We start from the raw sequence: 14801 nt of genomic DNA on the forward strand, positions 1-14801 counted from the left end.
TACAGATCCATACTGAAACAACGTGTTTAGAACAATAATTTTCTGAGGAGAAACTTTTCCCTTAGAGTCTTTGTAGAGTCACTATTAAAATTAACCAAGAATAAATAGTGTTTCATATGTTCTTGATACAAAATATATCCATAGTAAAGTCTCTGAAATTCTCCAAACAGATCAATCTTGATGCATTGACTGAACTCAGAAGACCATCCAGAGTTCAAATGCAATAAGGAATGAAGGCTTCTGAGCAATCAGTGGAGAAAGCCAGAATTTGGCTAGAATTAGGGTTTTTTTTTTTTTTTTTTTGTTTTGTTTTGTTTTTTGTTTTTTTTTGGGGGGGGGGGTAGGTTACTTGGTTTTCTTTATTTTAAGATGGAATAAAAGAGCAGAAACAGGGCAGATGTTTCATTTTTTGTTTATGACAGCAGAGAAGCTACCAACAAAACACATACATGTATATATAATTCACACAGTTCTCATTATTAAGACTAGATCTCCCAACGTGAGAGGCATGAGGAGTCTTTTCTCATAAACTTGAATTTAAAGCAGTGGTTTGATTGGGTATACTTTAGTTTTTATGTCTGCATGCCTGCTACTGCCAAAGATTGCAACTTCCATAATTAGCCATGCACTTCAATCTGCCAGACTGCATTCTTTGCAAGACAGAAGTGACAAGGCAACTGAAACACAAACTCCGCATCAGAACTGAAACACAATGAAAAGTAAACCACAGTCAACACACGAACATAAGTTACCATAAGACAACTTTTAAGCAGCCTTTTACATTCATCAGCCTGTTCTGAGGGAGTCTTCTCAGAAACTCTCTATGGTGCCTTACACTATAATAGACTTTAAAACTATCTTGTAAGATAGTTAGTAGTCTTGTAGCACTCCTTCCACTACTTTGTTCCACAGAAAACCTCTCAAACTACGACTTCAGTAATACCCTCTGTAGAGTAGGAGACTCTAAGCAGTGTGAGACACTATTACCATGTGTAGAATACAGTGTTGACAGCACCTACACACTAAAAATTGTCTTGGTCATCTTCGGTAGCACAAGGTATGTGACTGAATGAAGCCCTCATTACTTCAAATTTTAAAAAAATCATGCACACAGGGCTAAAAAGATGGGAGTTGGACTTTTTTATTACTAGAAGTAATGTAAAGGTGACCATTTATTTCAAAGGTGGCATCACTGGAGCAACATTCAGCTCCTTTAAGGACTTAAATTCTAATGAACATTTTTTGAATGCAGTCATATTAAAGAAATTGCTTAAAAGGGAGCAACTGACAGGACATATCACAAGTTTTCTTCAATGTCCATCATCTGTATGAATGACAAGAAGAGGCATGCAGCAGTAGGATCAAAATTAGAATCAAGACTGTGTGATAAAAAGCCATCCTGCACAAAGGAGCACAAAAGGTGGGTGGTTAGGCCCAAGCTTCTTTCACCCAGCTTCTCACAAACCCATCACAGGACCAGTCACCCCATCAAATCTCCGTAAGCCAGGGGCACAATGGCACGTGGTAACACCCCACATTGTTGACTCAGAGGAAGGTCCAGATTCCTGCCGAGGTTTTCCCAGCAGTTTCTTCACCGTGGTCCAAGTGCAGCACACTCCTGAGAGCCAGCACGATGAGCTCTCCAGAGCACCTTTTAGACCAAGGAGATTTGCTGCGCTGCGGTATGACACACATTATGAGATGCAGGGAAAAAGTATTTGGCAGATACATGAGACACATCTTGGGACATTTCAGGGGGAGCCAAAGGCAGGGGACATGATGGATCTCAGAGATTTGGAGAGGAACGAGAACAGGGAAATGAAGTTACAAGGTATTTAGATGGGCCAGTTTTGTGTAAAGAGTTTGATAGTTGATCCAGTGCAGTTTGTCTTATCGTATTAAATTATATTTCCAGTTCTTTTCCTGAGCCAATTCCAACTCTTGTCCTGACTCTCTACTTCATGTGTACAAATGTGTATGGAAATGCATGTATCAGCAACACGAGTGGGCCCATGGGTCTGAGAGCTCATGTGCCAACAACTGGAGAAATCTGAGTATCCTTAAGTACCAGCAAGTGGAGTGGGACCATAGTTGTACCAACAGTGCCAGCAACTGGAGCAAGGGAGGGTGTGTGAGGGAGTGATATTTAGTGATCAGCAGTGATCAGCCTCCATGTGAGGAGGTCTGTGCCAGCACCCAGCCTGAGGCTGCAGCTGCAGGGGCTCGTGCAAGCAGGTAGAGTGGGTGGGTGAGCCCTGCTACTGGAAGGTTCCTACATTGGGTGTGCATTTCCCCCTAACATCACCATGATCAAATAGACAGGGGAATAGAATAAGGCTGCTGGTGCTGTTTGTGTGAGCACTGAGCGTGGCTGGCTGTGCTGATCAGTGTGGCCAGGCATATGCATGTATATTAGCACACCTGTGTTTGTGTGCATGCCTGCTCAGCCCCACTTCTGGTTGGACCTGCGGATGGGGAGCTGCAGCTTTGCCTCTGCTGTTACCACTTTCATTTAGCCCTCCCCCATTTTCCTTCCCAACGAGAAAGAAAAACTTATTCTGCCCAACATGGCCCACACACATGTAGCCAACTTGCTTGCAAGGTCAACTATTCTTAGCGCAGGAACAGTATTTTTGCTACTTAAAATATTAATAGGACTTAAAGCCCACACACTTGCTATCAAGCATTACACAATGTTCTCCTTCACTGTTTGAAACAATGAGTATTCTAGACATTCTCAAAGCCTATAAAAAGCCATGACACACAATGCTAAGGAAAAAGACAAAATGGCAAGTCCAGATAAGCAGCATTCACCCCCTCAGAGCTGATTTCAGACTGAATGCAAATTAGGTATCACAACTTGAATCGCTGATAATGAGAATAATAGCTGCAAAAGCCAAAATGAAGCAGCCATCACAGTATGAATAGCATCCAAACTTTTATTACTTTTCTATTTCATAGTCTCTCTGTAGAATAATAGAGAGGCTATGAAATAAACTGCTTTTATGCACATACTGTGGGCCTGAAGATCAAAATTATAACGAGATCCATAGAATGTCCCAGGTCAAACCTTCTGGCTCATCCCACTTTCTGATCAGGTCCCTAGAAAGTACACGTATTTGTGCTCTCACTTAGATCTTTGTGAAAACTTCTTATACCGTTCTCCATAAAACAATACTGCGTATTGAACTTGCACACTTGATAATGCAGGTATCAGTAGATTAGTTAACACTAGATTAATTGCTGGCTCAACATCCCATCAAGACCCATGCTGAACGAAGCATCGCCTTCTAACAGAGCTGCAGGCAGGAATTAAAGGTATTACTCCACCTGCCATCCTGCCTTGCTCATCTTTATCTCCCCTTTTTAATTAACACAAATCGTTTATTGTTATAAGATTATTATTTTTAATTAAAAATCCAATAGATGCATGTATAATCATACCCAGGATTACATAAAGAGCTCCTTAGTTCTGTCAATGCTCCACTCCAGCCTTGATTCAATGCCTTTCTCAGGAAGAGAAAGATACTCAGAAGAGAATGGGACATCCATGGAAAAACCTGATGGCATCAGCTGCTACTGAGGGAATGTGACTTCCTACAAGAATTTTCATGGGATCTTTGAGGCTGCTAACAACCGAAGGTGAAATTTTACACAGAACAGACACGCAGGACGACACGTCGCCCAATAAATCAATTCATTCTTATGGACACAGATGGTCTACTTAAAAGCACAGTTTTATTTGCTTGATATTGCTGAATTTGAACTAAACGTAAAAAAAAAAAAAAAAAAAACAAATGCCACAATAGATTCTCAAGCACTTTTACTGTAATTAAATTATTACAGCTCTCAAAACCCATGGTGCTTGTATTCAGTTTTAAGTTAACTGAGCAATTTAGGTTGAAGGTGATTAACCATTTGCAGATGACAACTCCTAGATAAAAGTTATTTTCTGAGAAATGCTACTAATAGCTTCGCTTTGTGAATGTTCTGGGAGCCAACAAATCAAGCAGAATCAACTGGCGTGGCTGGTCTTATTTACAGCCACAGAGAAGGAGCGTAGGGAACAACTGAAGTGATTTAGCAGCAGAGGTTACCTACATCAAGGACAGAACATTACATCAAGTGGGTATTGGCTTTCTTCTCAGTGTCTTAGATAAGCTCAAGGAAGCAAATGCATAAAGAAAGAAATAAAAAACCCGAACAGTTCTCAGCTCCTCATATGAGCAGGTTCTCAGTGTCTTAACAGAATTATAACCAAGCTTAATGAAGTGAAATGCAGTGTTTTGAGGAACTGTTTTCTGACATGCCTTTAGAGCACCTATATCAAACTTGGAAACACAAAGTTCCTATTTCCGTAAGCACAGGAATACTAGGAACACTCACTCACAGATCCTTGATATGTGGAGTACTGTCTAAAGAAGTTGGAATTCTTTAGACAAAGAAAAACTGTCAGTTGTGCATTTCTTCCAAAGTTCATGGTTGTTATAGCATGACAATTCATCTCCTCAGATACAATTGCCACAGATCTATAGGAACAGTACCTATAGCCATATCTGTAAAATAAATCAACAATCTTAACATCAATATTGTTGCCTCAGTTCAAGCCTGCAACTTCCTCTAAATTGACATTGGATGAGAAGGGGGAAGGGAGAGAGGAAAAAGAATAAAAGCCAACTGTAGACATGATGGTCCTTCCAGCAGAAAAAAGCTCCCATCCCTATGATGCTGTGCTCAGTGAAGGACCTGGGAAACACACAATTTGCTATGCTCCCTTCCCAGACTGAAGCCCCGAGACCCAAACAGGCAGTGGAAGAATGAGCATGACTCCAGAGAAAAGGAATAAATACCAGTAAGTATTTGTAGAACAACTTCTGACAGTTTAGCCAGACTTTTACAGAGATAATTTGGACCATGAATATTGGTATCAATGCACATAATAACAACTGGTTATTGTACAAAGATAGATCCATAAAGCAAGACTTAAAATTTTTGACTTCACATACCAAGTGTATTTCCTATTACCCATACTTGAAGCAAAAGCTGAAGTGCAACATCTTGTAGGACTCCAAAATGAAAAGTTCCCATGCACACTGTCCATGTATCTCACCAGGAAGAGTTCATCTAAAAAACGGTGCTAAACATGCTTAAACTTGTGCACTTAATCCATTATCTCGTAACGGGCTGAGCAACCTTAAATTTTATAAAATACACTAGGAACACGAACTATCTTTCTTTATATACTCTGTTTAAGCTCTTTACTGTAGTGACAAGACCCCAGCATTTGGGGAGGTGGGAAGAGAGAGAACCAGAAAAAGTAGCTGTACCAAATTAGCAGGTACCAGATGGAAATACTAGGTTTATGCAGGATGCAAGTCTTGGTTATGACAGACACAATCCCATATAAGCTAGGTAAGCAGTAGCACAATTACAGTGGTTTTGCCACAGAAGACATACTTTGCACTATACTGAAAAAGAAGCAACAAACTAGGTCATTCTTCTACCACAGTCAGATTCCTTGACTTTTCCATTCTTACCTTTCTTTTCTTTTCGTGATCTTACCAGATCAGATACGACATGCCTTGGTCTGGACCTAAGCTAACATGCCAATGCAACAGCTGCACCCTACCATGAGATTTGAGGTTTCTGGCATTAGTTTTGTAATCTCTGCATTTTGGTTTAGCACCAGGAATAGTGATGCCTGGACCACATAAAGCACGCAAGCCAAGTCATGTAAAATTCTCAAGTTCAGGATGAATCCAACAGATTTGACAACCTTTAAACAAGGGAGAGAATCACTCTTGTATTTTCATATTCCATTTGTCCAATTATACCAAGCAGATCAATCTGCATCAACTTTACAAGACAGAAATTGTAAAATATCGTGCTCCGTTTCCATCCAAAATCACTGTGTAAAGATCTGGAATGTTTCTGGAGAAGAAAATTAACCTAAAGGTCTGTAGTGGGTTTACGTGGCAAGGTTTTGGTAGCAGGGGGCTATAGGGGTGGTTTCTGTGAGAAAGATCTAGAAGCTGCCCCATGTTTGGGAAGGGCCCCATTGTTTTCCAGATCCGAGCCAATAAGCGATGTTGTTTTTCGCCTCTGTGAGAGCATATTTAAGACAGGGAAAAAACGCTGCGCCACACAGCAGCCGGGAGTGAGGAACAGCCTTGCGCCAAGGTCAGTGTAGAAGGAGGGGGAGAGGTGCTCCAGGCGCCGGAGCAGAAGTCCCCTGCGGCCTGTGGTGAGGACCATGGTGAAGCAGGATGTCCCCCTGCAGCCCATGGAGTACCACGGTGGAGCAGGGTTCCACGCTGCAGCCCGTGGAGGAGACCACGGTGGAGCAGGTGGCCCTGCACCGACGGAGGCTGCCGCCTGTGGAAGACCCCTGCCGGAGCAGATTCCGGGCCGGACCTGTAGCCCGTGGAGAGGAGCCCACGCAGGAGCAGGTGACCCGGCAGGAGCTGCTGCCCGTAGGGGAGCCAGGTTGGAGCAGTTTTCTCCTGAGGGATGGACCCCGTGGTACGGACCCATATCTGGGGCAGTTCTGGAAGAGCTGCTGCCTGTGGGAAGCCCACGCCGGATCAGTTCATCAAGGACTGCATCCCGTGGGTGGGACCCCACAGCACAGGGGACGAGAGTGACCGAGAAGGAGCGGCAGAGAAGAAGTGCTGTAGACTGACCATAACCCCCATTCCCCGTTCCCCTGCGCCGCTCGGGGGGAGGAGGTGGAAGAGGGTGGATGGGGGGGGAAGGTGCTTTTGGTTTTTTTTTCTTTGTTTTCTCACTTCTCTCGCTTGTTAGTTGTAGGCAATAAATCTTACTATCTCCTTATGCCGAGTCTGTTTTGCCCGTTACAATAATTATTGCGTGATTTTCTCGTCCTTATCTCAATCCTTGAGTCCTTTTCACATATTTTCTCCCCATTCCTCTTTGAGGAGGGGGAGTGAGAGAGCGGCTGTGGTGGAGCTCGGCTGCCCACTCGAGCGGAACCACGACAAGGTCCCAGATGCAAGTGCTAAAAGAGATTATTGTCATGGATCCCGGTGTTTTCTTTGTCAGATGAAGAGCAGGCTTTCCATACAAGACAAGTTTATTGCTAGAAGATGTTGCTGCACTACAGTGAAGTCTTTATTCTAGAAAAGTAGAAAACCTTGTAGCACAAAAAAATCTGACAACCTGATGTGTGTTGTTTGTTTACTACTTCTAGTACCTCATTAGTAAGAGGCATGATTACAAAACTGTTCAGTTTAGGCTAAAACTGCATTATGGTAAGTACTAAACAGACTTCCCCTCCCACTATCACAAAAAAAAAAAAAAAAAAAAAAGCACAAACAGACCAACAAGACACTGTCAATGATCAGTGAGCGCAATCTATTAGCAAAGATGTGGTATTAAGTATACAGGTACAAAACCTCTATTTCCTACTTGATAGGTTAAAACTTAAGAGCATTGTGTGTAGCTTCTCTTTCTGCAGGTGTCCCCCACATTCTGCCTTGCAAGTAGGATGAAAAACTAACGCCACCCTCTAATTTTCAAGATTGTATTTTTGACTGCCCACTATTTCTATCCTCAGTAAACAGAATTTAATATCTGGAGAATCTGATTAACAACTACAGCATAGGTCAATCTTCCAGACATCTTGTCAGTCATTAGTCAGACAAGGTAACAGCTCAGTCATGGAAGTCTGCTCTAACACCCTGCCATAGATACACAAAGAATTGCTATAATATTAACAACATACAAAGGAGAGTTAAACAACACTCCTATGCCTCCATTTGAAATATTTATTAGTCTTAGAGAATTGGGAACATACAGCAAAATAAAGGTTGTATCAATTTAGTTCAGTGTGTTTGAAAGTAAAAGGAAATCACTACTTTCCTTTACCAGATAAAATATTTCATGTAAGATCAAAGAAGTTACTGACAAAGATTCTGAGTCAAAGACATCTTAACTTCTTTTTCTTCCCTAAAGCTTCAGAAGATTAGAAAAAAAAAATAAAGTATATTCCTTCTTTGACAGTCAAAGATTAACTTCTTAGTATGAGAAATTCCACTGGTAGCAGTAGAAGCAGTAGAGCTTAGTAAGAGACAGACTTACATAAACAGAGACGCACAGAAGAACACCTTTCATTAGATGACTTCTTATTCCCAATATGTTCTTCTCCCAGAGATGATTTTACCCTTCTTGGAAAGTGCATCATTTAACTCATGGTAGAATATTAGAAGTTATTGAGTTTAGGCCTGTACATAGTCACATCTTAAATACGTAGAATATACTTCATCATGAATCTTGTTTCTCTATATATCACAAATTATAAAGCCTTTCTATACAGCAGCTGTTAAAAAAAATCTACACTACTTTATGTGATAAGCAATTTTAGTATGCATTTACTTTTGTCTACATATAAGTAGATTTCTTTTTAATAAGTTTTTTAAAAAATATCTGTGTATTAGCAATATTTTTGAGCCTTACAAACCATTTACTGGAGTGTGCAGCACTTCAGTTAGGAAACGGGCTTGTTTCCACTGTGATCTTTCAAGTGGATACTTGGGCAGATACCTACATGCAGCTCTTCTGCGCAATAAGTTTCCTGCCTTCATAGTGCCTGAACAAAAAAGCTAGAAGGAATATACATTAGTCAACTGTGTTCTAAAAACAAGGTGTTTTAGGTCTCATCATTACAAGGATTCATCTTTTTAAGTAGACAATTCATCTGCACCATCTCACAAATAATTCAGTACAATCCTAATACAGAAAAGCAGTCTGCATTAAAGATACTGAAATTCTGCTAACTTATCTGAAATAAAATTAAAAAGAAAATATACGTATTCCATAGTTCCTGGTATACAAAACTGTAATTGTAAGAAATGGATTAATAAAATATTTGTATTTTGTAAAGCATAATGCAGCAGAGAGCAAGTTACCATGCCAATGATTACCCATTAGAATAAGGGATATAAAATCTTTCCGTAAAAGCTACAGAGTCAAGGTGCAGTAACATGCTCAATGCTACCAACTTTGCACAGCTAATCAACAATAACTGGATCATTGTTTCCTAAACTAAGGAACAGCACTCTTTCCTGGTGCAAGTGTGTTATATGTTGTCCAGTGTCAAGCTCTCTATACATAGCTCTCAGCTATGCACAGTATTTCAGCAGAATGATATATAGCAAAAAATAGATACCAAAGTCATAACTGATCCTTAAATGCCTACAGAACATCGTTTCTTAGGTGAATTCAAAGACTCTGTAGAACAATCCACTTTCAGAAGAGCTATTCTTATCAACCAAAGAATAGCACAGACAATGAATCAAGTGCATTTTAATTACAAGGGGAAAAAAAACTGCTTGGTGATAACCTCTTCTGCTGTTCAACACAGACGAAGTTTGAGAAACACTGTTAGCACATAGTGAACATATCTAACATTGCTTAAGTAAGCATTAATGAGTTTTTACAAGCAACTGTTAGTTAAGCATGGTATTTTAAGCCAGACATGCGATCTAAATAACTTTAATATTAAACATGCAGTCAGATTCCTTAATTATACCACATATAAAGTGGCACGGTTATCTGTCAAGCTCATTTAGCCATGCTTAGAACACACTTTTAGGCCATCCATAGATTTTTCACTACTCAAACAGAGTATGTTACAGATAATTAACAGTTTAGTGAGACTTCACTAATTAACTAAATTAACTTCCCAATTAAGACAGTTTCTTGTAGCAAAAAAAGGTTGTTTATATTGCATTAGCAATAAGGTTATTAGCTTAGCAAAGCCAAAGCAAAACATAAGTTGTCTTACCACATCATCAGTCAGTGTCTTGATATTTAAATGCTGTAAATCAAACAGGAAACCAGTCATGTCACAATCGTGTAATCAAAAAAAAAAAAGTGTCGGTTACTGTTACTTAAAAGAAGATGCAAATTCAGTGTTGAATTGTAATAATTTCCTTCACAAGCTGTACTTTGTTGGCACAGCAAATTGGGGGGGAGAGGAGGAAGTACAGCGCAGACAGAAGAAAAAATGCAATCTGATCTTTAAAAAGAATAACATTGTGCAGAAGAATACAGACAAAGAAAAGCTTGAGACAAGTTGTGTTTTATCATATTTACATCTAAATATACTAGAACATGTATATATTAGAAAAAGTACGCTGCCCATAATTCAGCAAATAGAATTGTCTTCTGGAAAAGGCTGTGTGGACTCCACCAAGGAACAAGTGAAGAGGTTTTAAGTCCAATGGAAGAACACAGATCAACTCTCAGCAGTTCAAAGCTCTGACTGCCAAGCTGCAAAACTGAAGCAAGTGAGACTGTTCGCTGCTTTCAAGCAATGCCTCTTGCAAGCCAAACATGAAGCTCTCATGAGTAGAAACTCACACAAGTATTTCTTAACAGCAACATTCAAACATTCATGACCAGTTAGTTATTGCTATGTGAAACAACGGGTCCTGAACAAACTTGGTTGCACTGCACATTGACAAACACAACAAGCACTAGGACAGAGCTCTTTCATAAAACCCAAGAGAAGCAGCAAAGAATATATGGACTGACAAGTCAGTGTTGCGTGGATCCCATTCATAGTTTTGTGTGACAAGGCTGAGAACAGGCTCGGCAGGAAAATGGGAAGAGCAGTAAGCCACACGCTTGGTGAGATTGACTCTTTCCCTATTCTTAGGCTCCCCTCCTTGCCTAGTGTGCAAAGTTTGGCAGCACCTGCAGCAATTGTCAAGGGCTCTATCCAAATTAACCAGATTTAGAAGCTCTTGTGTTGTCATGACCAAATCAACAACACTGAAGTATTACTGCTTGCAACATCTTTGATGCCTCCTCCTTCAGTACTGAAGAGTATTTTGTGCTAAGCCAAATATTGTACTATGATAGCTCTACCCTCAGTATTATCAAGACACTACGGAAGAAGTGTATGGTAAGTGGCTATGAAGTTAGAAATAAAAGCAAATCAAGTATGAGGAAACGCTCAGTTCTCAGTGACACAGTGTGAGTTATACCACCAACAATAAAAACTGGAGCTAGGTCAGTACTGAATACTTTGAGCAACCCCACTCTGTGCTACAGACAACAGTCAGTGGGAAAACACTGATTGAAGTAGACTGAAGAACTGCGAACACACGGTCTTATAACAGAACTTCGTAAGAAATTAGTATTTATTCATTTTTCATATGCTCAGCTAATAGCCTCAGACAATACAGATACCATTGTAAAGCTCCTCCAGCATGGTACGAGGCTGTGTAATCTGCTTCAAATGGAAGTTTGAGACATGTCAGACCGACACAGCATGCCATTGTACTGACACACACAGCACACCACATTGTAGGAACAGAGACTGGATGTTCTGCGGCACTCAGCAGAAGACACTGTCAGCATCCACGGGATCAAGGGCACATGTTTCAGCTTCAGGTTTTGTTCTTTGAAAAAGACCAAGTGAATGGAATAGTTCAAGCCAGTGTTATACCTTTTAATTACACCGTGAAGTTCAGCAATGGAATTTACTGTTGGAAAGACTGGAAGTTCCCTATGCTGCACATCAGAACACCTCATGACACAAGTCATCTGGCTAATTACTGGAGGGAAAAAAAAAGAAAGAAAAAGATTGCTGTTCAACCAATTAAAGACACCATAATGGTATAAGAAATTCAATATACAGATATGAGTCTCCTAAGCCTCCAGCTTACTGACTGCTAACAGAGGAGGAGGCTGAAAATACCCACATAAGGGCTTATGCAGATAGTGTTATGGGGCCTAGTTTGTATTTACAAGATTTCTTAAGAGAGCAAGAAAAACCCCAGAGTACCTACAACCTAATGCTCAAATCCTTCAGCATTCTAATATTAAAGTGCTGTAAGACACCTCAGAAGATGTTTGTCTGAATATTATGGTAAAATGCTTGTAAGTTAGAGAAGCTGGTTAAAACATGACAACTCAGGCAATCTTTTCTTTCTCCCTCACCCTTTTCCTCTTCCGGCAAGGATGCACGAAGTAAAACCAGTTGCTAGTAGCATTTGAGGGTATAGAGATGTGGAAAATAACATTGAGTCAACAACAAATATTTTATCAAACTGTACGCTACGTTGATCTCTTTTAATGTCCTTCCAAGAAAGAAGGAAAGAAAAATCACACACAAATAAAAACACCACACACATAGAGCTTGATACATAAAGAACAGCTTACAGACTACACAAGAGAAGAAAGAAAATAGAGGAATTTAAACAAGACGCAGTGAGTTTTAGAACTGGACGACTTAAGCCTGGATGTTGAAATTGTACATCTTTAGGTGAGGTAACGTACATATAATCACACAAACCCACAGTACCGTTTTAAACTAGAAGGAGAGAAAGAACTTATCACACACTACCATTGATTCTATCACCAAAAAGATTCAATACAAGCTGTTTTTCCCCAAACACGATCCCACAGTAGGAGCACAACTGCAGGCTGGTTGTAAGGAAGCCCGTGGACTCAGTCACAGAGACGTAAGTTAGGTTATAACAGTGGATGTTATTACTTCAGGAGCTCCTTTGTCACAATATTCCCTCTGTAATTTTGCTACCTCAGTCTGTAAGTGCACTTTAGAAACTACAGTATAACCCAACAGCATCTCATACTTTTAATTTCCAATATACTACTTCAGCATTTATTTAATGGCTTTTGCACACATACACTCTTTCTTTGTTGCTTGCAAAGTAGTTTGAAAAGCAATTAAGGGCAAAATTATCTTAAACATGACAGTTTCTACATAGCAATATTCTTTAGACATTGATGAGTTAAACTCAAAATTGGTGCTTACAGGTAAGATTATATAACAAAGTGCTAGAACACAGCACTAAAATTTAATTTCATAACCCACAGTGTTAATTCATGCCAACAAAAATAACAGCATGAGGAATTTACAATTTTACAAAGCAGCAATAAAGTGTTTTAGGTAACATCTGTTCAGCAATCATTTCTTTAAAAGACTAATTTAGATTCAAGGTCTTACACTGCAGCGTAACTGCAGCAATAACTCAGTCACTTCATAATTAAAGATATTGACACAGATCGGTCTTACCTTTCTCCTCTTCACCAGTCAAACAGAAATGCTTTTGCTTTTAACTACATCTTTCTTTGATTTATAAACACTATTAAATGCAAGTGTTAATTTGTCTATTTTTAACAGATCGGTGCAAACAAGAAAGTTTCTTGACTCATACAAATTTCATAAAGAATTTAATCAAAAACATAACCTGAAAGTCACTGAGGACTAGTCAATGATATACTGATATTAATAGAAACAATTCTAACTTCAGCGAGGAACTGAAGTTGACGTTTTGAGGACTAGCACCTACAAGGTGCAGTCCTGGTAAAGTGCAACTAAAAGTCACTTAATCAAGTCATCCAGCATCCGCTTCCATGATTTCCTAATATTTCGTATCAAAAAATAAAAATATCATGGAGAGGAAGTGGCAAGCAGTTGCTCAGTGAATTTCCAAGATTTCCTACTCAGTTGACACATACATGGAAACAGGTACAACCTCAGCCATCCTTCACTCCATTTCTGCTTTTTACCAACCTCTAGCCCTCAACGGTGAACTTTCAGAAAGCTAAACTACCACAGTATCATAGCCAATCTTTCACCCTTCCAAGAATCCCACTCTTCCAAAACAATGGACCTGCTAAACACAGCCAAGCAAGTAAGTGCTTCAAAACTAACCACCACTCCTTTTTTTTTTTTTCTTCTCTCCTGAGTGTTATGATTCAGTAAAATAACAAAGAACCGAGGAACTACAACTCACATTCACTTCTTCTAAAAACTAGTTTATTTGGGAATGCAGTATTTCAAGAAGACGTTTAATTGGAATTAACAACTGTTTAGCCCAAAGACTCTTCCTGCCTCCTCTAAATGAAGTGGTAAAAATCAAGAGTTTTTCTTCCTGCTAAACAAGAATACTCTTAAGGGGAGAAATAATAAAAAAAAAAAAAAAAAAAGTGCATGTTAACACTGTCAATTTTGTTAACCAGCAATCCAATTTCACCTTAAGGTCTGTCAGGGAATGAAACTCTTCTCCAGACTGGCCTAACTACTGTTGATTCTGTAGCTCCCAAGTGATAGATCAATACGTTGCATTGATTGGAACACACCAACTTGGAATTTATTTTGAAGTCTTTGTCCTAAGAAAAATTAGACTAATACAATCTGGATGACTTTAGTTCACTGAATCTAATGGCTAATTTTGACTGCATTTGATAAATGCATAATACATAAGAAACATAATTCAGGTTAAATGAAGAAGTATTGCACTCTAAGTACGCCAAACCCAGAAAAGGCTCACCCTGTATTTATGACTGGATTATAGATAATTCAGCAGGGTGAGGAGAGGTTTTATGTATTCTGACACAAAATTAATTTAACTAATGAAAGTATATTGAAGATGTATTACATGGAAAGTCAGATATGAACAAGTCAAGGCATACATACCACTTGTCCCACCATTCATCCCCACACCCACAAACGTCTCTTAAGAAAGCAGGAGGTTGAGGGGAAAGAATTTATCAATTTTAGTTTTAAGAAGTGATGAATATTCTGTATGTCAATATCTTAGGGCAGAAATCTATGATACGACAGAAAGAAAAAGCATTTCTCTTAGTACTCTCCAAGTGACCCAGCCTGAATCAGAGAAGCTGGTTAAGGTCTACAACCATTAACGTTATTTAGATATTCACAACCTGTACTACCATGTCTGTTTCTTCAACAGAAGATTATTATTTGGGACAAACCAGGAATTAGAGACTACAGTTCAAAG

General features: G+C 39.4%; 1 protein-coding gene across 1 annotated transcript in view; it reads right to left on the reverse strand.

Moving 5' to 3' along the window:
• DIAPH3 (diaphanous related formin 3) overlaps nt 1-14801 on the reverse strand; it is a gene marked incomplete at both ends in the record, with an annotated part of 247956 nt that overhangs the window by 230871 nt on the left and 2284 nt on the right. Inside the window, one exon of the mRNA XM_084295299.1 lies at nt 9806-9838. Coding sequence (XP_084151425.1) covers nt 9806-9838 — 33 coding nt within the window. The remainder of the gene's footprint in view (nt 1-9805; nt 9839-14801) is intronic.

Source organism: Netta rufina (genome assembly GCF_964035555.1).
Source record: "Netta rufina genome assembly, chromosome: 1".
Taxonomy (NCBI): Eukaryota; Metazoa; Chordata; class Aves; order Anseriformes; family Anatidae; genus Netta; species Netta rufina.